At 42.0% G+C, this 27,301-nt stretch overlaps 2 protein-coding genes across 2 annotated transcripts; both read left to right on the forward strand.

Annotated features, from left to right (window-relative positions):
* The first annotated feature begins 44 nt into the window (after positions 1–44).
* mcrs1 (microspherule protein 1) lies at positions 45–10,124 on the forward strand. Its single transcript, XM_042090851.1, has 15 exons — positions 45–199; positions 569–648; positions 1,521–1,692; positions 1,891–2,029; positions 2,372–2,536; positions 3,408–3,517; positions 3,823–3,931; positions 4,675–4,813; positions 6,379–6,454; positions 6,748–6,776; positions 6,938–7,030; positions 7,794–7,876; positions 8,248–8,335; positions 8,828–8,955; positions 9,272–10,124. The coding sequence occupies exons 2-15, from the start codon at positions 639–641 to the stop codon at positions 9,356–9,358; spliced, it is 1,428 nt and encodes a 475-aa protein (XP_041946785.1). The 5' UTR covers positions 45–199; positions 569–638; the 3' UTR covers positions 9,359–10,124.
* A 1,143-nt stretch (positions 10,125–11,267) lies between these two features.
* suox (sulfite oxidase) lies at positions 11,268–27,078 on the forward strand. Its single transcript, XM_042090850.1, has 4 exons — positions 11,268–11,409; positions 19,634–19,704; positions 24,359–24,557; positions 24,776–27,078. The coding sequence occupies exons 2-4, from the start codon at positions 19,646–19,648 to the stop codon at positions 26,270–26,272; spliced, it is 1,755 nt and encodes a 584-aa protein (XP_041946784.1). The 5' UTR covers positions 11,268–11,409; positions 19,634–19,645; the 3' UTR covers positions 26,273–27,078.
* Positions 27,079–27,301: the final 223 nt, after the last annotated feature.

Genomic DNA, 27,301 nt, shown 5'->3' on the forward strand with positions numbered 1-27,301 from the left:
CCTAGGAAATCTCTCGTAGCAAAAGGACAGTTTTACGTAACATCCGTAGGCACAGGAAATGTGCATGTTTTGTCTTCTTGTTTTCGATCGACAGTAAATAAATAAACGTTTTGTGGTGACAGGACATCGGATTTCCTGGAAATTTTGATGTAAATGAGATCATCATTCACCAGTTATTCCTTGCGTTTTTTCAAAATAAGTGAGTGGTTACTATTTTTCATCATTATGTGTGAAATTGGTAGCTAGCTAACGTTACCTAACTAGCAATGCTAATCAAATGCTGGTTAATGCATAGACTGTATACAATCTATGGGTTAATGTTACCGTTACACAGAGAAGGGCCAGCTATCAAGCCTGCTGACGATGCTGTCAACGTTTTCTCTTCCCTTTACACTATATTTACATCTAAGAATAGGATTGAGCATTAGTTTAACGACCATTTTGCTGTGTGGTAGATAATGCATGTAAAATTGTTCATGTAATGTTAATTGGAATTGGTCGGTATTGGAATTGGTCGGTATACTACGAGCACCCTTTGCCTATTCTAAACTGCTTATATTATCTTTAGCGCACTGTACCTTTGAGTCGCCAGCAATGTCACTTGCCTAACTGACTGCGTCTGGTTTTGACAAAAGGCTATGGAAAAGGGTAAGATATTTATTTTCTCTTTATTATTTTGGCACGTTATTGTCTATCTATGCAGTTATTGTCTTTGCATATTTTTTGCAAATCCCTAGACTATACCAGCATGCTCCTTGTTGGTGCCCCCCACCCAATCCTCCCCCACCTTTTTTTATGCAGCCCTTGCCACTTAATCTACTAAACCCCTCTTCTACTGCACTTTTTACCCCCCCCCCCCCCCCCCCCCCCATTAATGCACAAATAGGCTGACACCAGACATAATTTCACTGCATTTCTTACTTCCAGTAACTATATGCATGTGACAATAAACTTCCTTGTATCCTTGTATCCTTGTACTTGTCGGGAATGTGTTTTAGATTGTTGCATTTTAGGTCACTTAGAATACAATGTAGGCCTAACTCTTTTACAAAAGCTTAGGTCACAGACCATTTGGAGTTGCAGACAATATCGGAATTTTGGTTGATTTGACTTTAAAACTTCGAAACAGGCACTTTACTTTGGATAGACAATAGCAATAGGAATAGATAACGTCAAAAAGTCTAGACTAGAGTAACTTGTTTGGCCCTTCTGATATGTTTAGTGTTCTAAAGATGTCAAATAGCTCTTTATAGTTACCAAAATGATAGCAAAGGAGGCAGAAGTTAACACAAATGGGTGGCTCTAGAAACGGTGCTTTCATTATACAAATAAACATGATAAAATACTTTTATAACCCTTGAGCCAGCTCCTTTCTATCTGATTTCAATGGTGATACAGCATTTGTTTGCACCTTCAACAGCATGGCATACCTGCTTACCGACCAAAAACACCCACAAATTCCCATATGTTTGTGTGAAAGAGTTATATAACATTATTTGGAATGATGTGTATGTGTGCAGACTCGCAGGCTGGTATTGCCACCCCCGTTGTGGGGAGTTCCTCCATCGGAGGCCTGGCTAGCCATAGCAGGTCAGAGGATGAAGAGTCAACCGGGCTGAAGGATGTGAAGAGAACAGCAGCACAGGCTTTCAGTGGTGGCGGTGGAGTGCCCAAACGCCGCAGCTCCTCACGGTTAGTGAGAGGCAGCATGCCTCACTTGTGTTTGGTCCAGAGTCCGAATTTTATACTATTTATTATGCTTTACCATGTTCTAGAGCAGGGTTAATTGTACATATAATACATGTTATGTTGTCTCCATGGCTACGGCCTTGGCTTAAAGTAAGCAATTTCGTATAGGTATTCATGTTTCATCTGTCATGTTTTGCTCAGGTCAATCAAGAGAAAGAAGTTTGATGATGAGCTGGTTGAGAGCAGTCTGGCCAAACCCTCCACCAGAGTGAAAGGTCCACCTGTCATCGAGCCAATCCGATGCTCTGGCAGTGAGCCATCCTCCAATGAAAAGAAAAAGGTAATTGACAAGCTCTACTGTATATTTCAAATGTATTTATTTTTAATGTTGGTTTGGTTGCTGCTATCTTATGCTGATTTTCAGAGGAGCTGTAGAGATTCCCAGATAACATATCCTCTGATAACAATGTAACTATGAGACAATTTCTGTAAAGTGATACAAAGTCTGTACAGTGGATTTGGAGCTGCATTACAGATCATCTCACACACATGAATGCACACTATTATGCATGCTAATATTTTAATTGTTGTGATTTGTTGATGCTTGCTGATTTCTACTCATGATGTAAAGCACATTGAACTGCCTTGGTATGAAATGCGCTATAACGTTTATTTCCTCTAGGTATCAAAGTCAAGTTCCTCCATCACCCCCCCTCTTACCATGGTGATCACCCCTCCCCCCATCACTAAGAGGGTGAAGAAGACCAAGCAAACATTGCAGATCACCAAGGACCTTGGCCGCTGGAAGCCCACGGACGACCTGCTTCTTATCAATGCTGTCCTGCAGGTAAGGTGGACACTGGAGTCACTTCAGTGAAAGACCTCTGTGTTGTAAGGCCAAAGGGCACTATTGAAGATGCCGTCTGAACCTGCGTTTGGAAACTAGGCCTATCATGCACATGTACCGTCATAGCCTTAAGATATGTACAGACACAAGATTTGGGTATATCCTGAAAGTCTGTAATGACAGTGCGGGCGGCTAAATTGGTGTCATCCACACTATGCACAAAGCATAGATGGTATCGGCAGAAGAACACCTCACCTCAGAGTTAGACCAGTATTTTGTACAGAATGAAAATACAAGCTTTTTGTAGCCATCATTCTTATCTAATTAGTGTATAATTTACTGGCTTTCCCTTTTGGCCGATGGTTGTAACAGGAAAGACCATCATCTTTTGCAGCAGCCTTTCATCTTTACTTAAGTTACTGCTCTATATTTATCAAATGCATTAGAATTCCTCAAAAACAAGAGGTTACAGTAGTTTAGGTATCTTTTAAACACTGGAGTATCTACCGGAGGCCATGTTCTTCAAATGTTTAGAGTTTGCACTGGCAGATAAGGACGGAGTGAGTTATATAGCAAATAGAACATGAAAATAGCTCCCTTAAAAAATCATGGATCTTCAAGTGTGCAAGAGGAATTTATAGCCTCCTGTTTCATTGTCAAACATGGAGGAAAATTATACAAGAGTTGGCCCTGCAGTATCAGAGTGTCATGATCAATTTCTTACTTAGAATATTTCTCTTGTTGACCTTGAGAAAGACCCCTAAGGAAAACTCAAGAGTTGCAAAAGTGTCAGGGACCCTGTTCTCGCTGTGTTTGTATGCCAGTACAACGTTGGCCACTGTGTAATTGCCTGTGTACTGTCTGATTGTAGACCACAGACCTCACAGCGGTGCACCTGGGAGTGAAGTTCAGCTGTCGCTTCACCCTGAGAGAGATTCAGGAGCGTTGGTATGCCCTGCTGTATGACCCAGTCATATCCAAGTAAGATGCTCCACTCCAACCAAACTCATTTTTAACAATCTACTCAATGACCATATTTTTTTTATTATTATTAGTGAAATAGATGGGGGGGTTTATGAAAATCCTACACTTTGCCCTAATAACTAGGTGTCACATCAACTTCATCCTGAAGTTTATAATTAGAACATTTAAAAAATAAATGAACATTTGCCCCTTCCTTCGCTTTTCTCTCACTCACTCACTCTCTGTCTCTCTTTCACTGACTCTGTCTCTCTCTCTCTCTCTCTCTCTCTCTCTCTCTCTCTCTCTGTCTCTCTCTTTTGCAGATTGGCTTGGCAGGCCATGAGGCAGTTGCATCCAGAAGCCATTGCTGCCATTCAGGCCAAAGCACTCTTCAGCCAGGCAGAGGAGGCCCTGCTGGCCAAGATCAGCTCGGTAAGGCATTTTCATTCAGCTCTGTTTACTGCCCTTTAACATCATTTGTCAATGGGATGTTAGTCTAGCATGTGCCCAGATTATTTGTATTTCACACAAGTTGACAATTTCAATTGGACATTCAAGACATGGCTTTCTATTAAGTGACAAAGAACCTCCATCATACCAATTTTGTAAAATGCCCGTCAGTGAAACATATTTTATTCATTTGCCCTGCTCTGAAAGCCAAAAGACGCCAATTTTATAGTCAAAATTCTGTGGTTGATGTTTTAAGTAAGGTCCCTCCTTTGAACGTTTTAGAATGTCTGGCTAGCATAGATAAAAAAAAAACTTCTCTAAAATATCATTGTTGCTAAGCTTGTAATAGATATATATATACATATATTAATCTCCCATGTCTTCTACTAGCATACCATGTTCTGGCCATTAAATAGCCTTAGGTGCTGATATGGCTTTAAATTAAACAAACAAACCAACAAACACTCACACTAGTTGACACACTAAACTTTTGTGAACCATCCTCATCACCAGTGTAGCAATTGTTATAAGACAGTTGAGGATAAGACAGTTGAGAATAAGGTCTGTTGATTGTTACTCTTGCATTTGAGAATTCAGATTTTGAGAGTTCTGATATCATCTTATGTGTGTTGCATTAACACTAAACATTATACATTAAATATACCTTGACTCCACTGTGACTGAAATGTGCTGTGTGTGTCTGTGTGTGTGTTCTTGATGAGCAGAACAGTCAGCCCAAGCTGGAGGTGTTCCAGGAGCTGCTGAGTAAGCACCCGAGTGTGTTCTACCCCTCCCGCACACCCAAGAGCCTGATGGTGCACTGGCAGCTTCTCAAGCAGTACTACCTGCTGGAGGACCAGAGCGGTGAGCTGGGTTAGGCTTAAAGGGACTCCCGATGTCACAGTGTGGGTGCAGACATGAAGGTGCAGAGAAGACTATGGAGCTGTAAATGATTGTTTTTGCTGTAGATTCACACAACTAGAAGCATTATTTCAAACTTGGTGACTGAGTTATTGAGCTACTGACGAACATGTCCACAACAGTAAATTGACAGAGCTTAAAGTGTTCAGACAACGTACCTGAATTCAGGCGTGAGCTGGTATGCTTAAGATTTGAAAATAGGCAATGAGACTACAGTAAATATGACGTCCTTATTAATGACTGATAACTTCAGGCACAGACATTTTTATTGCTTCAAGCCCTGAATTGAGTGTACCTTGGAGACACAAATATGAATATTCGGATCAGTGTTGCACAAAGCAATGTCAAGTGAAGTGTACTTTGGCCCTCCAATGTGGTCCCATGGAGACACAAACAGACATCCCAACCTGCAAAAAGTCATTTCAGGGAGGTATCACGATAGAAATTGTAATTAGATTTTGATAGTTTGGTCTTTTCACCTTGGCAACTAGCCATCTAGTAGGCTATAGGCCTGAATAATATGCACATGAATTGACACCTCAACATGTCTTTTGCAATCAAACCCGCCATGGGCAATGCTAAAGTCATTGTTACAAATAGTGCAGCGTGCAAGACTAGGCCAATCATTTTTTTTTACTCTTATGAGACAAGGGTAGCCTACACTTTGAAATGGGTCTTACATTTTCCTTTTTTTGAAGGACTTACTCTGCCATGACACTCCTGTTCCTATACACTGAACTGATTAATTAAGTTCGGGAGAAAAGAGATAAAAGCCCGCCTACACTGAAAACTGATTGGTTGATTTAGCGAAACAAGCCAATCAGGATGCTCTCTGTCTTGAATGCGCTCAGGCACACACGCACCACCCCTCTCTCTCCCGTCGTGTGCGCGCTACACTGAGATGCACACACGGTCTCACATGCGCACTCTTGAACGCTCACTATAGCTAGATTCCGGGAGATTTTATCTAATTTGCGGGCGTCAGGGAGTTGCTATCAATATGCGGGAAACTCCCGGAACTTCCGGGAGACTTGGGATGTCTGCACAAACCAGGGCTCCAAAATAATCAAACTGTCTTGGTAATCTACACCTAGATAGGTACTTAGAAAGATACAACAAACTGAATAAGTTTCCCGTACAAAAAGAATAATTAAGGATGTTAAGGACCCTTTGTCAATTTTTCAAAGAGTTGGACTAATTCAACGTGATTCAATATTAGCTTTTCAAAATGAGTTACTTGAAGGCTTTCTAAGTTTGAATAAACTCATTTGCAGAAAATTGCTGTGGGATTTGAATGATCACCAAAAAGACCAACGTAATTATGACATCACACTGTGGCCTGTGTCAAAATAGCCTCTGAGCTCTCGTCCTCAGTACCTGTCTGTTACTAAAAATAACTCTTCTCTGAGCTCTCGTCCTCAGTACCTGTCTGTTACTAAAAATAACTCTTCTCTGAGCTCTCGTCCTCAGTACCTGTCTGTTACTAAAAATAACCTTCTCTGTTGCAGTCCAACCCCTTCCCAAAGGAGACCAAGTCCTAAACTTCTCCGATGCAGAGCAGCTGGTAGATGATGCCAAGCTAAAGTAGGTGTACTTAGGTGTATTCCAAGTTAGAGGTAAAATGGCAGATCTGGGTAAGTTAACCCAGAGGAAGAGGTAAGCCTTCTAATAGAAGTGTTTAGTTTAGAGATTTAACCCACGGGGCTGTTCTGTTATCAGGTTTACAACTTCCTCTGGGTTATCTTACCTAGGTTTGCCACTAAGCCACCTACTTGGAATCATTGACTGTTCTGGTGTTACAATCAGTAGGAAAGAACATTCCATGTTGGCCTGCCAGAAAAAGTCACTCATGTTGTTCTCATATTGTCTCCCTGCAGGGAAAGCAGGGATGAGGTGCTTGAGCATGGTGAGTCACTTACTAAATGGTTAAAAATAAGGGCTTTCCGGGGTTGAACTTCTTGTCTCTTTCTTGATTTTCGTTCTTTTTTTTACGAGTTATCATGTATTTCTCTTGTTCTCTTGCTCTATCATAATCCTCACTTTGTATCCCTCCCCACCCTCCACTAGAGCTAATGATCTCCGACAGACATCAGAAGAGGGAGATCAGGCAGTTGGAACAGGAGTTACCCCGCTGGCAGGTGCTAGTGGACAGCATCACAGGTCAGACACACAAACACACACACACACACACTCATACACACCGTCTGCATCACTATCTCAACGCACACACACTTTTCAACAAAAGCCAGCTGCACATACCTCACATATCAGTACTGAATAGGAATTTGTGCTCAGTCACATCAGTGGCTTTGGAAACTAGACTGTACATGGCAAGAGAACACAGTCTGCTGAACAGTAAAGACGTAACCATCAGTTCACTCTGGAATGGAACACATCAGTGTGAGCTTTGATACAATTGTGGACAGGAATCTCACACCTCATGGCTTGATATAGACCCCTCTAAAGGGTCATTCACACCAAGAACGATAACGGTAACGATAACTATAAACAAATATCGTTCTCATTAATATGAATGACGACGTTCACACATAAACTATAACGATAACGACATGAAGAACGATATCGTTGGAGATCACTTTCAAAGCGAATTTGAGAACGATAAAAAACTAATAGCCAATTAGAACCCATCGAATTTTAGCTGTCACATTCATTAACATAAGGAGAGACTTTTATCTGTTTATCGTTGTTCAGTGTGGACACTTTTATCGTTATGGTTATCGTTCTTGGTGTGAATGACCCTTAAGGCAGATCTATTTACATTGATTGCCAGTCAGCTTCATTGCTTCTCAAGCTGACATCTTATAGTTGTAAATATAGAATACTGTGTGTCTTGGGTGCAGTTGTTAATGGTCTTCGAGGCTTGACTCATGAATGTGTTCAATGATTTGTGGCATGCTTTCAGGAATGAACTCCCCGGACTTTGACAACCAGACCCTGGCTGCGTTGCGGGGACGCATGGTCCGCTACCTGATGAGGTCAAGGGAGGTAAGAGATTGGCCAGCTCTGTGATGAAGTTGCAAATCAACTAGTAATTTACACCAGCAGGCTCCCGCCTCCAAGCTCCATGCTGTGATAATGTGATAGCAGAAGGAGGTTTTCTACATATTTGGGCGCAGTATGAAGTAAAATATGGCTGACAGAATATCTTGATGTGATCCAAGGTTTTATGTGTTCCCTTTGTTTTGGCTTGTTAGTTTGTTTGTTTAGTTTAGTTCAGAAGGGCAGGTTGACCCTATGGTTTAATTCTCCAGCTGCTTCGTTCATCTACTCTGGAGCAGCACTTAGAAGTCCTGATTTGTTTAGTAAACAGTCTGAGTCTTGGAATCCTAACCGACTGTGTCTCTCTGCTACTGCAGATAACTCTGGGCCGAGCCACCAAAGACAAGCAGATAGACGTTGATCTCTCATTGGAAGGACCTGCATGGAAGATTTCAAGAAAACAAGGTAGGCCATTGCAAGCAAGTGTAGTGTAGGAGGTAAAGGCTGTCTACTGAAATGAAAAGGGGTATCACTAGTGTTCTAGCCCATCAGTGCTCACGTAACAGGACTGCAAAATCAGCAGCACTCAATGGGCCACTTCAGTGCACACAAATAACTTGTAGAGTCTTTAATAGATACAGATGAAGACGCTGTGCGTCCAAATGTTGGTTGTTAGCACCTATTAAACACACTAATATATATTATTTGTGTGCTTCGGTTCTTCCTTTGGGTTCAGTCATCTGAAGTGGCCTGTTGGCTGTCTATTGAAGTTGATGCACAACTTCAATAGACAGTCTTTTACCACCCTAAAATGCAGTGATAAAGCATGTGAATGTTTTTTCAGTAATAGAAGGCTTTGCCTTTTGCTGTTTTTCCCATAAATGTCCTCTGCTTTCTCTCTATTTAAATTCCTCAGCCACTGTGTAACTGACTGTATCCATATGACTTCTATTTTAGGCATTATTAAACTGAAGAACAATGGGGACTTTTTCATTGCTAATGAAGGCCGGAGACCAATCTACATAGACGGAAGACCTGTTCTGTCCGGCAACAAGTGGAAACTCAACAACAACTCTGTAGTAGAGGTAAGGAGATGGGCATCACTGTGGAATGTGTTCTGTGCCAGGTTCCGGGGTACTCTCAGCTTGAATTAAATTGAAATGTGATGAGTGTTGAGTAAGTAATTGAGAAAAGGGAATGAGTTACTTTTTACCTATTAGTCTTTTAAGAGGTAATAACATTGGTTATTACTTGGTATCAAAAATAATTTGTCATTTATTAGTCTATTATTACTTGTTTATGTTGTTGTGTGACTGTCACTACAAATTCGGGTCATATCTTCTGTTTTGACTTTCCGTGAAGTTAAAAGATTGATTAGTAATCCTTGTGTCATGCCTCTAGATTGCAGGCCTTCGCTTTGTGTTCCTGATCAACCAGGAGCTCATCTCCCTCATCAAAGCAGAGGCAGCCAAGATGAACCAGCAGTGAGATTTCTCTGGAGTAACTGCCCTAATCCTGGGCCAGGAGGAAGCAGTGCTCTGGGCAGATGGACTCTGAGGCCCTGGCTGAATCCTTGCAACTGGCTCCTCTACGCGAGTTTGTAGAGATAGACTACTGCTGCAGGCACGATGTGAACAGTTCCACAACACCACAGGGGATTGTTTTTCATCCTGAGTTGGGATAATGAGCCATACTCAGAATGTATGGAGTGGGATGTTCTTATATATGAACACTTTACTGTCTTGGTATTCAGAACTCACAACCTTGAGGCAGAACACAACAGAGTTAAGCTCAAAGTTAAGTTTTTTTTACTTTCAGTTTGAGTTCTTCAAGTCTTCTCCACCTACTTAAAACTATTTTCTAGTTGAGCCAAAAGCGAAGTGTTTGTTATTCCTGGAAACGTCATAGATAAAGCTCCTGTGCTAACACACCATCAAATTCCAGGTAGAGATACCATACACAGTATAGCTGATACGGGCATATAGTTTGTCAGAGTTATGGATTAATAACACATCTTGGCCATTATTCTTGTTCATTCCATTGTCAGAGCGCAGTCACTGATGGTATTTGTTACAGGCAGGCACAATCTAACCACAGTTCCACAAGCACCAGGCTCAGGAAACAGTCCAGTACACAGGACTATGTCTGTTCAAATCGGCACCATCAGCTTGAAAGTCCTAAAAGGGAAGCATCTCTTTCTCAAGCCCTTATTAAAGTGTGATGTAGCCATTCAATAAATGTTGTCCAGTCTAAACCCATAGTACTGTTTTTATTATTACTATTATTATTATTATTACATTTTTGCACTATGATGCAGCTTCAGTTAGTTGGTAGAAGGTGTAGAAGTAATGGAAAGGCAATTTTTTACTTTTGCCTGATGTCTATAGCTTAATGTTAGGATTGCCACCTTAACCTCCACTGCCTCAACTCTGTCCTTCCATACAGTGAATGGATCTATATCAGGGTTCCCACTGGTCATGGAATTTCTGGAATATCATGGAATTTTGGAAAGTCTATTCCAGACATGGAAAGTGCGGGAATTTGATTATTTTGGGGCCAAAGTCAGGGAATATCAGGGAATTTTGAATTCAGAATCTGGTTATTAGCTTTACTGCTTGCTTGAGTACTGTAGTTGTGGTTAGCACAACTTTGTTCATTCAATACCCATTTATTCATCTCTCACTCTAAAAAAAAGTAAAAAATTCGCTACAGGACTGTTCTGAAATAGTGTAGCCTACCCTTCATTATAAAGTAGGTCATGGAAATTTAGTTTTTTTGTCAGGGAAAAGTCTAGGAATGTTACATTTCACTTAGAGTGGGAACCCTGCTATATGCATTTGCGTAGTACAGACTAAATTGTAGTTAACACCTTTATGTGTTATCATCAAAAGTAATGCGTTAGAACAATAGTTGCACCTGTCTGCTATTTCATTGGGTTGTTAAAATCAACAATGCCGCCTTTTATTTTCCGATTGTAGTAGCCTAATACCTTTGATCTATGATTGAGACTGATATGTGCAAGTCTTCAAGATGGAAACACCTGATGGTACTCAAGATGGTTTATAAAGTGTTTTACAATGTGTCTTAGATATGATCAGGTGTTTGACAACTTTCAGGAGTTATGTCTGCTGCTATAAACAGATAGGCCAGGATATTTTATTAATTATAGGCAAAAATTGGTCTTATTAGTCTTATTAAAAGACTATTATTTGTGCGTGTATAAGCATTGTTAAAAAACAACTTGCCATATCACACTTAAAAACTTAAAAGGCAATTGAAAGACTTGTCTTGCAGTACCGTCATTCCAGTAACCTATATGTTTCATACTGACAAACAATTCCTTGAGTAAAATTAGCATAGACCGCCGTCGATATTTTTGACGTAGTTCTAGGCCCTTGTTTTGTGCTGCCAGTGCCAACTGAGCGAAGGGGAGTCCTCATTCCAATCCTCAGTCTCACATGAGTTACGCTACCAGACTGTCACAGGGGAGAGTACGGTGCGACTTCATGACACAAGAAAGTTAACAATAGTCACTTCAAGTGAGTACTATCAATGAATGATTATACCCTGTACATTGTCTGAATAAAAAACAGCTTTATTTTTTGCAGCTGGTAACGTTATTCTAAGCAATCAGGACACTGGTTAGCCAAAATGGCTATCTGTAGGTTTAGCATGTTAGCTGATTTTAGCAACGATTTAATTGACATTCACATGCATTGGCATTTACACATCATTTCTGTAATTGTAGATTCTATAAATTGTTCGAGTAGGCTACTATAAATATTTTGCCCCATCCTCATATTATGTCATGCAGGTCTTGGTATTTCGCAATATGTGATTCACGGCGGTTAAGTTAGCCAGATTGACTTTTAAAGAAGTTCACGGAACTGTCCTTTAGTTTACAGAGAATCAGTAATAAAATGTTCTATTTGTACAGTTGAATATTTGTTATTAATTGCTGTTAAATTGCATTTTCAAAAAAGGACACTTATGACTTCAACCCATCCTTCATCATTATTTGCCATTTTGATCAGTTATCGGCGAATAGTTGGCTCGAATTAGTGCTGTGTGTTAATGTAAGATAAGATGTGAAGTTAGCTTGTATTGGCAGACACGTCTGAGGAGTGGAGACATTTGGATCGAATTATTTTGAAAACGGAAATATTTTGTTACACCATTGTTCTAGTGGCGACTGCCTTTTGAATAGCCTACTTCTTGCTAATAACGTTCTCCTATTGAAATATACCGACATACTTTGAAGCTAAATCAACCAGTAACCTCCCAACCTCCCAGCTGTTAAATGTTCTCGTTGTCTTGAGATTGTATTTTATTGCCGAGGCCTGTCATTGGAAGTTTGTCATTTTGTACAAGCGTTGAATTTCCTAGTATTATTGTCACACATTTCTATATTTCAGAATTGAAATTCTGTTTTGAATTGTAGCCTCCAGGGTAGCCTACTTGATAATTCAGTTATTGGCAGGCATGTTTTCAACAAAATACATGTATTTTTATTGTGAAAATCAGAACAATGCAGGTTAAATTGTTCCCCCCCTGTGACTATTTAGTAATCCTACTTTGATCAGCACCTTGATTGTAGTGGCCATGTAGGGACTTAGTTCAGCTGCCTAGGTCTGTTTATGGGCAACAGATTTTGGACTGTCCAGTGCTGACAAATACAAATTCTCTTGTGTGCATGTCCGTCTAGCCTACTGCTTTGAAGTTGCATTATCAGTGTCAGTAAGAGTTCTATGATGGCCAATAAACCATTTAAGAACAGCTAACTAATCATAAATTCTTGACCTTTTATCACTCCAATACCATTTGAGAGTTGATATGAGATAGTGGTAGTAGTAGCGTTTCCTACTGCAAAGGGGCCTCTAACCACTATTTATTCTAAGAAGTAGGAAATAAAAACAAATATCACAAGAATAGCAGAAAGAAACAGATGAACCATGCATTAACCTAATATTGGAGGAGGATGGATATCTTGATAGTGAGCATTTGTTTTTTCTACCAACCTACTTGTCAAGGTGAGGTAGGCAAACATATCTAGGTCCTGGGGATAGGAAAATAATTACATAGGCCCAAGTCACTAGCCATTCCCTTGAAGCACGCCCCAGGTTTTGGTTGGTTCTGTAGAAGTTTTGTCATAGTGCCTGATTGGTCCATGCAGGAGGTGTTGAACTTGTTTGCTACATTGTCATTGGTCAGTAAAGGGGAACATGAGTTGGCAGGCTTGTAAGGAACCATTAAGGTAGACTGTTCAAGTGTTGGTCATAAGTGGTTCAACATGAGTGGCAGCATGCTGGTGTTCAGCCTTCTAGAGGACTGGCTGTACTAGCCTATTTGCTCTTTCCCCGATTTTCAGGTTACTGAAATGTTTTTGACATTTCACTCCAAAGTAGCACTCCAAAGTCTTTTTCTGCAAGATATAAAATACTTAGAGAATAAGAATTAATTTGCTCATGCTGAGTTTAGTAGGCCAAGTTCCATGGAAAGAATGAATCATATTAGAATGGTGTGGTTTTGTAGGGCAGTGGACCTGCATAGAAAATACAAATATTTTTTAAAAGTGTGCACTAAGTGTGTGCGCCACCCTTTTTTGAACTCCTGTGCTGTATTATTGGTGTCATTGCACCTAGCACAAAATCAGGAGTAGTGATGACTCACACTGAATGGTTAGATATTGAAAATAGGAATCTTTTTTATCAAGCAGCAAAAAGTTGTAGTTTCGGTTAATTTGCCTTGATATTATATGTCCTGTGTTATGGCGATTTTACCATTACCATGGCAATGTGCACATTACAGTGCCGTTGCTGAAACAGTACATCGTATAGCCCTACATTTTACCATTCTGTGAGAAGCCTGTGCTCTTGTATAGTTCTGAACCCAACACTGTCTACACTCTAAGAAAGCTTCTGAAGATACAAATAATTACTTGTGTTGTTTTGCGAAGTACACACATTGGTCAGAAAATGTTTCAAAACAGCTATGTGTTTTAGCTGTTGCTGGGATATAATAACATGCTTGGCATTGCGCTATAGAAATAAATTATTAATTTGGCTTCAACCCTTTTCATTAGTGGTTTTGTTCTTGCCAGTGACTGTCTGTGGTTGATGCTTACTTGGATGTGGCACTTTGTTCAGAATTGTACTGAAGTGTGAGAAAATACAGTATGTCTTGTCGTGTTTGTGGTGTTATGTATGTTAACGAGAGATGCATGATGACATCATCGGCAGGGTCAGAGGTGAGGGGAGTTACCGCCAGAGTTGGGGAAGGTTCACAATAAAGAGACACGTTAACTTACAGTCGGACTCACGGGTTATTTCATAACACGACATGGTGTCAGAAGTCCTGTGAGTACGTGGAGAGAATAGACACTGTTTTGGACGTTTGGGCATCACGAGTTTGGGTCTGAAAGTTTTCTTTATCGCGTTAAAGTGTCGAAAAATTCACCGTAACGGAGGATGAGCAGGATGTGCAGGATGTTGGCAATAGAGCGGCGGCGGCAGGTGCACAGAGAACAGTTTGGCCGAGTGCAACATTCAACATACAACCACCGGAGAGTTTCGACTTTTCAAGACCGCAAGAGTGGGCCAAATGGATCCGAAGGTTCGAAAGATTTCGCTTGGCAAGTAATCTGAATGCTAGCTCCGAGGAGAATCAGATTAACACTATGATATTGTATGGGAGATGAGGCAGATGATGTTTTACGTGGATTGACGTTCACACACGGAGCAAGGGGAACATACAGAGGCGTTCGCGATGCCTTCCAGAACTTTTTTATTGTTAAGAAGAACGTGATATATGAGCGGGCAAAATTCAACATGCGTGTACAAGGCGAAAACGAAACTGTAGACTCGTTTGTCACGGCCCTCTATGCACTAGCTGAACACTGTGACTATGGACTTCTACATGATGAACTTATCCGAGACAGGATTGTCGTGGGGCTGCACGACATGCGGCTGTCGGAGAGAATGCAGTTGGATAAGGATTTGACGCTGGAGTCAGCGATCACAAGAGCGCGACAGAGCGAGGAGGTGAAACGCCAGCAAGTCACGCTGAGAGGCTCTGGGTCAGATGCCAGTGACAGCAAAGCCATCGACAGAGTGTTCAAAGGCAGTGACAAGGCAAAAGATAGAGGTAAACCTGAACATTCTAAAGCACAATTTAGGCCTAAGCAGCATGGCGCTCAGTACAGCAAGGCAAAGAACATCCAGTGTAGTAAATGTGGTGGTTCCTCATCCCATTCAATACGTGACTGTCCTGCCAATGATGTAAAGTGCCACTCATGCGGTAAAAGGGGACACTATCAGAGAGTGTGCACAGCACCAAAGACTGTTAACGAAATAGAAGAGGAGGATGGCAATGGAGTGTTTCTCGGCAGTATCATAGCAAATGGTGAGCCATGGATGGTTAACATAGACATAAACAAAAGACAGGTGCCATTTAAAATTGACACAGGTGCCGATGTTACAGTTTTGCCACACACTGTATTCAAAGAGCTTTTTCATAACTCTCATGCACCTATCCTTGCTGCTGCATCCAAGCCTCTAATGGGACCTGGGAGGAATCCATTGGATGTTGTGGGTGTCACAGACATGCAGCTACGGAGAGGCGACAAAGCGGCTATGGAGGAGGTGTACATCATCAAGCACCTGCACACGGCATTGCTGGGGAGGCCAGCTATCAGCAAACTCAAGCTTGTTGCACGCCTGGACAGCATCAGCATAGAGACACTGAAAACGAGTTATCCAAAGCTGTGCAGTGGTCTGGGAGAGATGCGTCAGCCATACATCATCCGTCTGAAACCAGGCGCGGAGCCATTTTCTCTCAAGACGCCCAGGCGGATTCCACTGCCTTTAATGGACAAAGTGAAGCAAGAGCTGTCACAAATGGAAAGCCTTGGGGTGATCAGCAGGGTGGAGGACCCGACAGACTGGTGCGCCGGCATCGTAGTGGTGCCGAAGAAGATGGGTGCAGTGCGTATATGTGTCGACCTCACAAAGCTTAACGAGTCGGTGTGTAGAGAGAAGTACATCCTTCCTTCTGTGGAAGAAACATTAGGAAAGCTGGCAGGCGCAGAAATCTTCAGCAAACTGGACGCAAACATGGGGTTCTGGCAAATACCTCTAACTGAAGATTCAGCGAAGTACACCACGTTCATAACACCTTTTGGGCGCTATCACTTCAATAGACTCCCATTCGGAATAGCCTCAGCCCCTGAGCACTTCCAGAACAGAATGGTGACGGAGGTCACAGACGGTCTTCAGGGGGTTGTCTGCCACATGGACGACGTTCTCGTGTGGGGCCGGTCTCAAGAAGAACATGATTGCCGACTGCATACTGTACTGGAGAGGATCCAGAGGGCAGGTATCACATTGAACATCGATAAATGCGACCTGTCGAAGCAAGTGGTGACCTTTTTGGGCCATACAATCTCCAGCAGCGGCATCAGCCCAGATCCGAGGAAGACAGAGGCTGTAATGAAAATGGAGCAGCCCACAAACGTGAGTGAGCTGAGGAGTTTTCTCGGCATCGTCAACCAACTGGGGAAGTTCATCCCACAGCTGGCAGAGAGAGACAAACCTCTGCGAGATCTCCTCTCAAAGAAGAACTGCTGGGTGTGGGGAGTTGATCAAGCCCATGCTTTTCAGAATTTGAAAGAGGCACTCACTAGCCCACCAGCGTTGGCGATTTATGACCCCAACAGGGAGGTTAAAGTTTCGGCAGACGCTTCTTCCTATGGCCTGGGAGGAGTTCTCCTTCAACTGTGGGAGGATATGTGGAAGCCAGTAGCCTATGTGTCACGATCGCTCACACAGACTGAGCAGAGATACGCGCAGGTGGAAAAGGAGGCATTGGGACTGACCTGGGCCTGTGAGAGGTTCAGAAATTTCCTCATTGGCAAACACTTCACGCTAGAAACTGACCACAAACCATTGCTGAGCCTTTTGGGGTCACAAGCATTAGATGCCCTCCCCCCGCGAATCCAGCGATTTCGCATGCGGCTGATGCGCTACTCCTATTCCATTGCTCATGTGCCAGGGAAGTGTCTGGGGACAGCCGACGCACTGTCAAGGGCTCCAGTCAAGAGGGGTGCGACACCAGAGGAAAAAGATTTCCTAGAGGACTCTAACATATATGCTGATTCCATCACCGAGAACTTACCTGCAAGGTCGGAGTATCTGGACGAATTGAGAGAGCAGCTGAGGACAGACAGTGTATGTGCAAAGGTGATGCGGCTGTGTGAAGAAGGCTGGCCAGAGCACAGCATTAAGGAATCTCTACTCAAAGCATACTGGGCGGAACGTGCATTTCTTACCATTCATAAGGGACTCTTATTGAAGGGAACCAGGCTGGTAATCCCCTCAGCTATGAGAAATGATGTTCTGGCCAGACTGCATGTAGGCCACCAGGGCGTGGAAAAGTGCAGAGAGCTAGACAGTCAGTGTGGTGGCCTGGCCTGAGCCAGCAGCTGAAGGAGCTGGTCCTCAACTGCCGTGCATGCTGCAAAGAAAGGCAGAACAGCAAAGAGCCACTAATTCCATCAAGCTATCCTGACAGACCGTGGCAGAAGCTGGGAGCTGATCTTTTCATGCTGGGAAGCAAGACCTACCTGCTTGTGGTGGATTACGCATCCAGGTTCGTGGAGATTGCTCAGTTCACCCCTTCCAGATCAACGGATGTCATTGTCCATCTAAAGTCTATCTTCGCACGTCACGGCATTCCCGAGACGCTGGTGACCGACAATGGGCCGCAGTTCTCAGGTATGGCTTTTGCAGCATTTGCAGAGATATGGCTTCTGCCATATCACCAGTAGTCCAAAATTCCCACAGAGTAACGGTGAAGCTGAGCGGGCGGTCAAGACCATCAAGGAGCTTCTCAAAAAGGCAGCAGACCCCTACCTTGCTCTGCTGTCATACAGGGCCACGCCACTGCAGAACGGGTACAGCCCAGCCCAACTCTTGATGGGGAGGCGCCTTCGCACAACTGTGCCAACACTTCCGGCATTGCTTGACCCTGCTCTTCCCGACAGTGGAACTGTGGCAGTGAGAGAAAGGGTGAAAAGAACAATAGACGCTCAACACTACAACAGGCGTCATCGCACGCGCAACCTCAATGATCTCCCACCAGGACAAGAGGTGTGGGTAACAGACCAAAGAACACCTGGAACAGTGATCAGCAGCCACAACACCCCACGTTCCTACCTTGTGGATGCACCTCACGGAACAGTGAGACGCAATCGCCATCACCTGATTCTCATGGGGGCATCTCCAGAGCAGAACAGCGGAGCAACGCAACAGCCGCCACCATCAGATGGCATTCCTGAGCAGACACCTGCAGAATCACAGACTGTTCGTAATCTGCCATCTACTCCTAGAACGAGGTCTGGGAGAGCTGTGGTGAAACCAACAAGGTTGGACTTGTAAAGACATAGGTTTCTGAAAAGAAAACACACATGCATGTTCTCAATGATCTGTGTTTATTAAAAAAAAAATGGGAAAGATTTTTCAGTTATGTCTACTTGTTAATAGGGTAAATGCATATTTTGGTATTTGTGTTCAGAAACTGAAATATACCATGTGGAAAAAGGAAAATACAGTTTACAGTATGAGGTTACAGCAGTGATAAGTTTACATAAAGTAAGACAGAGATATAGGTTGAATGTATTTGTGATGTTCAGTAAAAAATTTTTAAAAAAAGGGAACTGGTTGGTGTTTAGCTAGGAACAGACCTTCCAACAAAAGAGGCAGAATAATCCTCTAAGGTCGGAGGAATCAACTGGTAGTCCACCCAGTGATTCTAGAAAGGGAGATGTGGTGTTCTGTATGTTAACGAGAGATGCATGATTACATCATCGGCAGGGTCAGAGGTTGGGGAAGGTTCACAATAAAGAGACACGTTAACTTACAGTCGGACTCACAGGTTATTTCATAACACGACAGTGTTGATGAATACTAGGAACACCAACACTGGTTAACAAAGAGGAAAGAAAATATGACATGGCAGATTTTGCAATACCCATTAATGTCACCCAAAAGATAGGAAAACAAGGGAACACTCATCACCCAGGAAATTATTTTCATAATAGTCTACCAGGATTCAGTAAAGCCAGAAAAGAAACCTCAAATGATTGTACAGAGTAAAACATAGGAGAGGTAATAAAATTAGGCTATGTCACCAATTGATGAAAATCGTGATGGATATCACATTTCATAATTTATATTTTAAAGAAACAGATAGCCCCTGAATCCATAATGGCATGACCATAGACATTCGCAAAACATTTTCAAAGAAAACTGTTGTTGATTTTATCCAAATTAAGTAGGCTATGTGCTACCAGTGCTAAAAGTAGCCTATAGCCTGGACAAGTGCATAGAGCATGTGTGTGTGAAGAAGTGACAGAGGTCACATCACCTCTAGCTGAATGGGTTTTCACCAAAACCCCTTTGTAGCAGCACTGAGATGTCAGACCTAAATTCCCACTATATTTTGCCAGGTTTGCCAGTTAACCTCAAGGCATTATCTGGATTTTCTGTTGTGCTCTAGATGAAAAGTATTGTGCTAATGCTACATAGTCCTCATGTCTTTCTTGTTTTAGGTTTAGACCCTTTGCTGACTTGCAGTTTAGCTAAATTGATGATGGGGCATGTTCGGCACTTAACAGCCAGCACATTTGTATTAGAAGAAACCCTAAATCTAAAAATATGTGTGTATGTATTCCATTATTTGATTGCGTGTTTCTTCCTTTCTTCTTAGACCACTAATGCAATGCAGCACTTGAGACACTGCCAAGGCCTTGCTCGAGTGAGCCTCATTGGAACACAAAGGTATGTCATCCAGACATCTCCCTTGCTGGCCTCTCCACCTTAGCTCAACTTATAAAACTCTATGGTAGACTCATAAAGTATGACATAAAACTGAATCAATAAACTTATACTTCTCATGCCTTATCTCTCAGATTTGTTAAAAATTAAGTTAACAAGTTAAAAAATAGTTTTTGTCCTCTCTGGTTCTTTAGTAGTTTTCTTTTTTATTCATTTCAGTCACCCATGCTTCTCAATTCTACTGAATCAATTCTCCTCTTCTTTCTATTGCCATTGTGATAACAACATTTACATGTTCTCATTAGAGTCTAATTTTTCTTCTTAATGTTTGAACATGTTGCTGTATTGTTTTGGATACGGGGTATTCATCACTGCTAAGTATACATTTAATGGTGTGGCAACAGGAACTGAGTCCTGTATCAATCAGAGTCTGATACTAAACATACTTTGTGTATGAAAGCTTTTCTGTTTGTGTCAGACTCCAAGGCACTGATGAGTAAATAGTCATATCTTGGAAAGTGCCATCATAAAGTTAATCATTTCTAACCAGAAGCCAACATGATGACTTGGCTTAAAGAAGAGCCTTCAAGAACTGCTTCTGTTAGGTACTCGGTAGTTATTAGTGTTAGGTAGTCATTGTTACAGTAATTTTGTCTTACAGTTTACAGTGTTTTTCACCTACCACAACTGTATGCAATCTGCATTCACTTACTTCAATTTCTTTTTGAAATTCCCAATCTCAGTGAAACATAAAATAAGCAATTAATTTAAATATGGCATGCTATAGTGCACAAAACAAACCTGGTCTCAAAACATAGCCCTAAGGCTCTTCTGTAACATTTCCCCTGTACTTTTCAATTCCCTTTTCTCTGAATCAGTATGGTTATGGTTATGGAATTTAGCAGCTAAGTTTAGCAATGTTTTGAGGTGGTAAAAAGCTGATTTAGTTATTGCTTTCCTGTGGCTGTTGATCACTGTCAATTAATACAGCAACATTTTTTTAACAGTATCCTTTGCTTTGAACCCTTTTGTGTCAAGGAGATGGGCAACCCTTAGTCTTTTCTACCTTTTATCAAATATAATTATTACTTCAGTTTTTTATTTGTTCAGCTGAAGAAAATTTTGAGACATCTAGTTGTTGATTTGGTCAATACACTGACAAAGAGATTTAGGGGGACCATAGTCATTTGGTGACAGAGCTAAGTAAATGTGGGTGTCATATGCATAGCTATGATATGAAATCAAATTATTTTTGATGAATCGTGGGAGCATATAGAGGCTGAATAATAGTGCCCAATGTTCAACCCCTGGCGAACACCAGAGGTCAAGGACGTTAGTGTTGAGGTACAGTTGCCGATGGCAATACAGAAGCTCCTTTCTCGTAGATATGATTTGAGCCAGTTGATATCTATACCTGTAAATCCAACCCAGTGTTCTAATCTGTGTAGTAATATGTTGTGATCAACAGTGTCAAATGCTGCACTAAGGTCCAGTAGCACTACAACAACAACACAAAAACAATACAATAATTAAACATTAACAGTAAACAATGTCAAAATGTTGGTAGGACTACATTAAGGAAAATAGCAATAATGCAATATCAATTATCAATAATGAAAATAAACAAATACCATAAAAATACATACCATAATAATAACAAATTAATTAATTAAATGTAAGCTGAACAGATACCTCTTTATACCCCTCTTGAAAGAGCCAAAAGAGAAGAGTTTTGAATTTGAGCTAGCGTTTATGGCTGGTCGACACAACAGACACTCATTAGAAGACCACAGTGTGCAGCTGGGGATGTAGAGCTGAATCATAGAATTGAAATAGCAGGGAGCAGATCCAGTAAGTGTCCATTACAAGTCTCCTGTGCACTGAAAATAAAAAGTATTAACACTGTTTCCCCACAGTGGGGGAAATCTAAATGACATACCATTAATGTTTACCCCAGGCATTTTAGCTGCTTGATTCTGAAATGTGACTGTGGGTAAATGTTACTGTGTTCTGTATTATGATCAAGGATTCTAGAATGTGACACTTGGTATTGCTCTGTGTTCTTTGATTATGGTATCAGCATCATCACCAGAGAGGGTTAGTTATCAAGGATCTTTGTCATCACCATAAATAATTGATGCGGTTACATCATGTCCTAACCGGACGCAATGCGAGCAAACATTAGCGATACAATCTGTTTAATTACATTGTTTTCAATGGGAGTGTCCTGACTGCAAGTGACGCGAGCAGCGCAATGCAGCGTAACATTTTGCTCGCGTTGCTCTGCTATTTTGAATGAGAAATATGACTCAACAGAAGGGCATAATTAACGGATTCAGTGTAACCAGACATAGAACAAGACCGTCGCTCGCTTGAATCCTGTTCATAGAACATAGAATCCTTGAACATAGTGTTACACTCAGAATGGTCATTTATTTTTCTATTCCTGTGGTAACATGGTTGTGGTTATGGAATTTGGCAGACGCTTTTGTCCAAAGCGACGTACAAATACAAAACAATATAATATTTAAATTTAACAGGGAACAGATTGAAATGTTGGTCAGACTATAATAAGGAGAAGGCAATAATAAACAATAATGTTCATTCAATCAATAATATAAAAACAATAAAATGGTAAGACTACCGTGAGGAGAATATCAATAATAAACAATAATGTCAAATTAATCAACAGCCTAATGGAAATAAAACAATATTATACAAACCATAAGAAACGCTTAAAGAACTAAGTGCATGTTGAACAGATATGCCTTTAGACCCCTCTTAAACGACCCAAAACTATCACAGGAACGGAGAGCACTAGTGGTAACATAGTGGTAACATTCTATTTCATCTAGCATCTAGGTGAGCATTCTGTGTCAACATAAATATTGTTCCTCTCAGAAAGGTCATGAAATTCTTTTTCTGTTTCTGTGGTGAAATAGTGGTAACATTCTTTTTCATATAGGTGAGCATTCTGTGACAACATAAACATTGGTTGGTTTCAATATTATAGTTAGGCTGATAAGCAAAACAATTGTGCATTTTATGACTAAAGCATGAAAGTTTCACCATATAATCTTCACCCCCTAAGGTTTAATTTCAGACGTGGAGCCACTTCAGATCTGACCTCTGGGGCTAGATATTTGCTGTATAATATACACATCTTTGAGGAGTAAACTATTTTTACAAGTCATTCCAGAATTCTACTGTGAAGATCTAGAACTTACATTAACTGCCATTCAAACTGGTTGCTTCAGTTCACTATGACGGTATCAAATGGAACCTTTAACTGGCAACATTCTAATCACATACAAATCTGATTTATTTTGTTTTACCTTTAGGCCTATACTGCTATGCCTATAGATAGATAGATACATAGTGGAATGGTAGATAGTAAATCATATGATAAAGAGCAATTTAATAAGGAACCCCTTTCAAAAAAGTATTTGTCTCAACAATGTTTTCCTTTATTAATGGCATGTCTCTATTGGCTGTGTCCAGGCTAACAGTCTCCTGAGCAAGAGCAAAGATCAGTGCACTTGAGGGCAGCCTTTTTGCACCTGCAACGCATAGTACACCCTTTTTTGCAGCCACAATGGATTAGTTCATGTCAAAATGTCATGCTTTAGTCATAAAATGCACAATACTTCTCATTATGTAAGGGATAACGGCCGCCGAGGTGTCCTGTTATACGGAATTAATGGAAAAAAATTGCGCAATAGACTCCGCCCGAGTCCATTAATTCTGTATAACTGGACACACCTCGAAGGCCGTTATCCCGCTTATCACCCGGTTGCCACTGTAAAGCAAAGGAAACACGCGGTTCTGTTTAAAAAGAAGCTCACTAGTTCAGCTTGTTGTACAACTTTCATTGCATGGACAGTTAGCTTGTTTACAGTTGATTCCATTGTTGCGAAGCCTGCAACCGTCATCCTACTATGGTTTTTATACTTACCATTCATAAGCATTGATATGTAACGGTGTCCTGTTATTCAGAATTAATAGCCACCCCGCCAGCCAATCAAAAAAGAGTATTTCTTCTCTCTGGGTGATAAATGAGCTTAACCGCTCCACTATTAAGGATCTTTGGTTTCACTCAGATAGATATGGTTTCACTCAGAACAGTCATGAAATTCTTGTTCTGTTTCTGTGGTAACAGAGGTAACATTCCTTATCTAGGTGGGCATTCTGAGCTCTTTGTTTTCATACAGTAGTTCTTGCTGACTCGGGTCATTATTCATTATTTGGATTTTGATGTCCATTGCTGTTTATCGTGACTATTGTTTTTGTCTGCTTAGGATAAGGTTACTAGGAAAACTGTTGCTTTATCTGTTGTCATGTTCAACAATTTGCAGTCCACCTTGCACAACACATCATTGATCACATTGTTCAATACATGATTGCCTGGCACTAACATGCTATTGTAGCTCCTCTCAACAATATATAGGCTATTTTGGTGAATGCTTATGGACCCTTTCAAGAGTTCCATTATCAGCATCATAGTTGGCCCCACAAAACTTCCTTTTTAACATTCCATATGTTATCTTAATGCAGAGGAAGTAGATTGGGGCCCAAATAGAACGTTCAAGCATTGTTTTTGTTTTTATTGTTGAAAGGGTCTATACATTCAATTTAACTTTGGTATTTTATCCCTTAGGACGTACCTTGTGAAGGGTGCTGCACCAGCTGTGACAACATGCGTGGGTCCTCTGTCTGTGCGCTGGCAGAGCCATGGCAACCATGGTGGTCAGTCTGGACAGGCTCACACTGGCCTCAGCCCCAGATGGAGACACTTGATTGCGGGACTTGTGGCTGGAACTGGTGCTGTATTGGCCTATGGACTCTACAACAACCAAGTAAGACTGTGTTTATGGGACACTGCTGTGTTGATGTCGTATTGGGATGATGATTAAGTCGGTTAATGCAATTAATGAACGCAAATCCTATCTCAGTTGTTGACAAGTGCTGACATTGTGTAAACCTTTGGGCAAAAGTAGAATTTAAGTGACCAGGAAAATTGCTTTATGCAGAGATTTCATTTGGATTATGTTTTTGTCTTCCCTCTCTACTCCAGGCTGAGCGGGCAGCCACATCCATAGAGCCAGTGACCCCATCATCCTTTCCCATCTACTCTCAGAATGAGGTCACCAAACACAAAACCCTGGATGAGGGCGTGTGGGTCACGTACAAGGGTAGTGTCTATGACATCACAAACTTCATCTCGATGCACCCAGGGGGAGATAAGATCCTGCTGGCTGCAGGTGGAGCTTTGGAACCCTTCTGGTCTCTGTATGCAGTCCACGGCCAGGACCACGTGCTGGAGATCCTGTCCGAGTACAAGGTGGGAGAGCTGAGTCCAGAGGATCGAATGAAACAGCTAAAAATGGCAGACTCATCTGACCCGTATTCCACGGACCCTGAGCGACATCCGGCACTGCACGTCAACAGCCTGAAGCCCTTCAACGCAGAGCCCCCAGCTGCGCTTCTCTCTGACAACTACATTACCCCCAATGCCCTATTCTTCAAGCGCAACCACCTGCCTGTCCCAAGGGTGGACCCAAAGACCTACAAGCTGGAGATCGAGGGTCTTCCAGGGAGGCCGGTATCCCTGACTCTAAATGACCTCAAGACTCGCTACCCCAAACACACAATCACAGCCACTCTGCAGTGTGCAGGTAACCGCCGGTCAGAAATGAACACAGTCAAGCAAGTGAAGGGACTCAACTGGGGCATAGCGGCCATAAGCAACGCCACCTGGTCAGGTGCGCGCTTAAGGGACGTCCTGCTGGACGCAGGCTACGGTCCAGAGGTGGCTGCAAAGGCACGACACGTGCAGTTTGAAGGGCTTGATCGTGACGTGACCGGTACGACGTACGGGGCTTCCATACCACTAGTGAAAGCTGTGAGTGAAATAGGGGATGTGCTCCTGGCCTACGAGATGAATGGGGAAGACATCCCCCCTGATCATGGATACCCTGTCCGCGTGGTGGTCCCGGGGACTGTTGGAGCACGCAATGTCAAGTGGCTGGGCAAGATTGTGATCAGTGAGGAAGAAAGCAAGAGTCACTGGCAGCAGAACGACTACAAAGGCTTCTCCCCGAGTACAGACTGGGACACGGTGGACTTTAAGTCAGCCCCTGCCATCCAGGAACTGCCCATCCAGTCTGCGATCACCCAGCCTGCGGATGGGGCTACAGTGGACCGCAGCATGGAAGAGGTGACGGTCAGAGGCTACGCCTGGAGTGGCGGGGGCAGGGAGGTCGTCAGGGTGGACGTCACAACGGATGGAGGAAAGACTTGGCACATCGCCCAGCTCCAGAACAGCGAGAAGGGACAGGAGCCTGCGTCGTCTCCTCCACCAGGTCAGGCCTGGGCTTGGAAGCTGTGGGAGGTCACCGTCCCTCTGCCCACTGAGACCCAGGAGCTGGAGATCATGTGCAAGGCTGTGGACAACAGTTACAACACCCAGCCAGACACCGTGGCACCTATTTGGAATTTGAGGGGGGTCCTCAGCAATGCCTGGCATCGAGTGAAAGTGAAAATAAATGAGGACAATGAGGAAGAAGAGTAAAGGCGAGACAGGGACAGAGAGAGAGATTATCGGTAGAAAGATTCAGTCTGATTAGGCTGGGGTGATGAAGGCAAACTTTTCCTGGCCAGCAGGACAGGGAGAAGCCCGTCACCTCAATAAGGGCTTACGCACATGGGAAGGAGTTTGATGAAGATTTTGCCAACTTAACGCACAAATGACCGGTCTGCTCTTGTTCTTTGAGAAGTAACAGTGATTCTTACTGCTTCTTGCTGAACGGCATTGTTTCAAAATTGTAGTTTCCATATCTGGTGAAAAACATAGGGTGTGTTAGCATGGTGTCAAATGTTGATGATCAACAAAAGAAAAAAAGAAAAAGTAATTTCAGCTTTTTCAAAAATGCTGATGCTAATGCTTTTGGAGCAGTAAGCCACATGAATCACTTTGAAGCTTATGAAAATGTATGAACGCTCAGTGTCAGTATATTTCATGGAAATAAGAAACTGTCCTAATTCCTCAGGTCTGTTTGCAGAAACAATAACATAAATGCAAATTATTTCTTGTCATCTCTGGATTAGTCCTAGGACCAAAAGCACTTAAATGTCCTTAAAGTATACATCATAAAAAATAGTACTATAGGCCTAGTCTTTCAAATGAGTAGAAATTATAATAGAATTATTGGCCAATTTGATTAACAAATGTAATTTTTCATAAATGTATCATGTTAAATTATTGTTTTGCACTTTTTGTACAAAAGTGGACATATTCAGAGTTTGAATTATTTTTGTTTGATATTGTTGGAAGTTACCACTCCAACTCACAATAAAGGGAGCTTTGCTTAGAGATGATTAAACGTGAAGGTCATTCCTTTTCTATATTATCTCTAAATTCGCAGACTTTATATGGTCGAATACCTATGTTGATATTAGGACCTCAGAGAGGCAGTCCTTAAAGCAACAGAAAAGAGTTTTGGTCTGAAATGGCAAGGAATCTTATTTAACACCATGCCGTAGGCCTACCCTTAAGTCCCGTTTCCATTGCCTGGAACTTGATTTTTTACTGGAACGGGAA

Source organism: Alosa sapidissima, chromosome 4 (genome assembly GCF_018492685.1).
Source record: "Alosa sapidissima isolate fAloSap1 chromosome 4, fAloSap1.pri, whole genome shotgun sequence".
In the NCBI taxonomy this organism is placed as follows: Eukaryota; Metazoa; Chordata; class Actinopteri; order Clupeiformes; family Clupeidae; genus Alosa; species Alosa sapidissima.

What these genes read in the sequence shown, in the direction of transcription:
- mcrs1 (XM_042090851.1), top strand. An exon ending in GAAGATTTCAAGAAAACAAG is followed by an intron (nt 8,336 to 8,827) that starts GTAGGCCATTGC and finishes CTTCTATTTTAG; the next exon opens with GCATTATTAAACTGAAGAAC. An exon ending in ACAACAACTCTGTAGTAGAG is followed by an intron (nt 8,956 to 9,271) that starts GTAAGGAGATGG and finishes TCATGCCTCTAG; the next exon opens with ATTGCAGGCCTTCGCTTTGT.
- suox (XM_042090850.1), top strand. Translation starts at nt 19,646, where the DNA reads ATGCAGCACTTGAGACACTGCCAAGGCCTTGCTCGAGTGAGCCTCATT. An exon ending in AGCCTCATTGGAACACAAAG is followed by an intron (nt 19,705 to 24,358) that starts GTATGTCATCCA and finishes TTTATCCCTTAG; the next exon opens with GACGTACCTTGTGAAGGGTG. An exon ending in ATGGACTCTACAACAACCAA is followed by an intron (nt 24,558 to 24,775) that starts GTAAGACTGTGT and finishes TCTCTACTCCAG; the next exon opens with GCTGAGCGGGCAGCCACATC.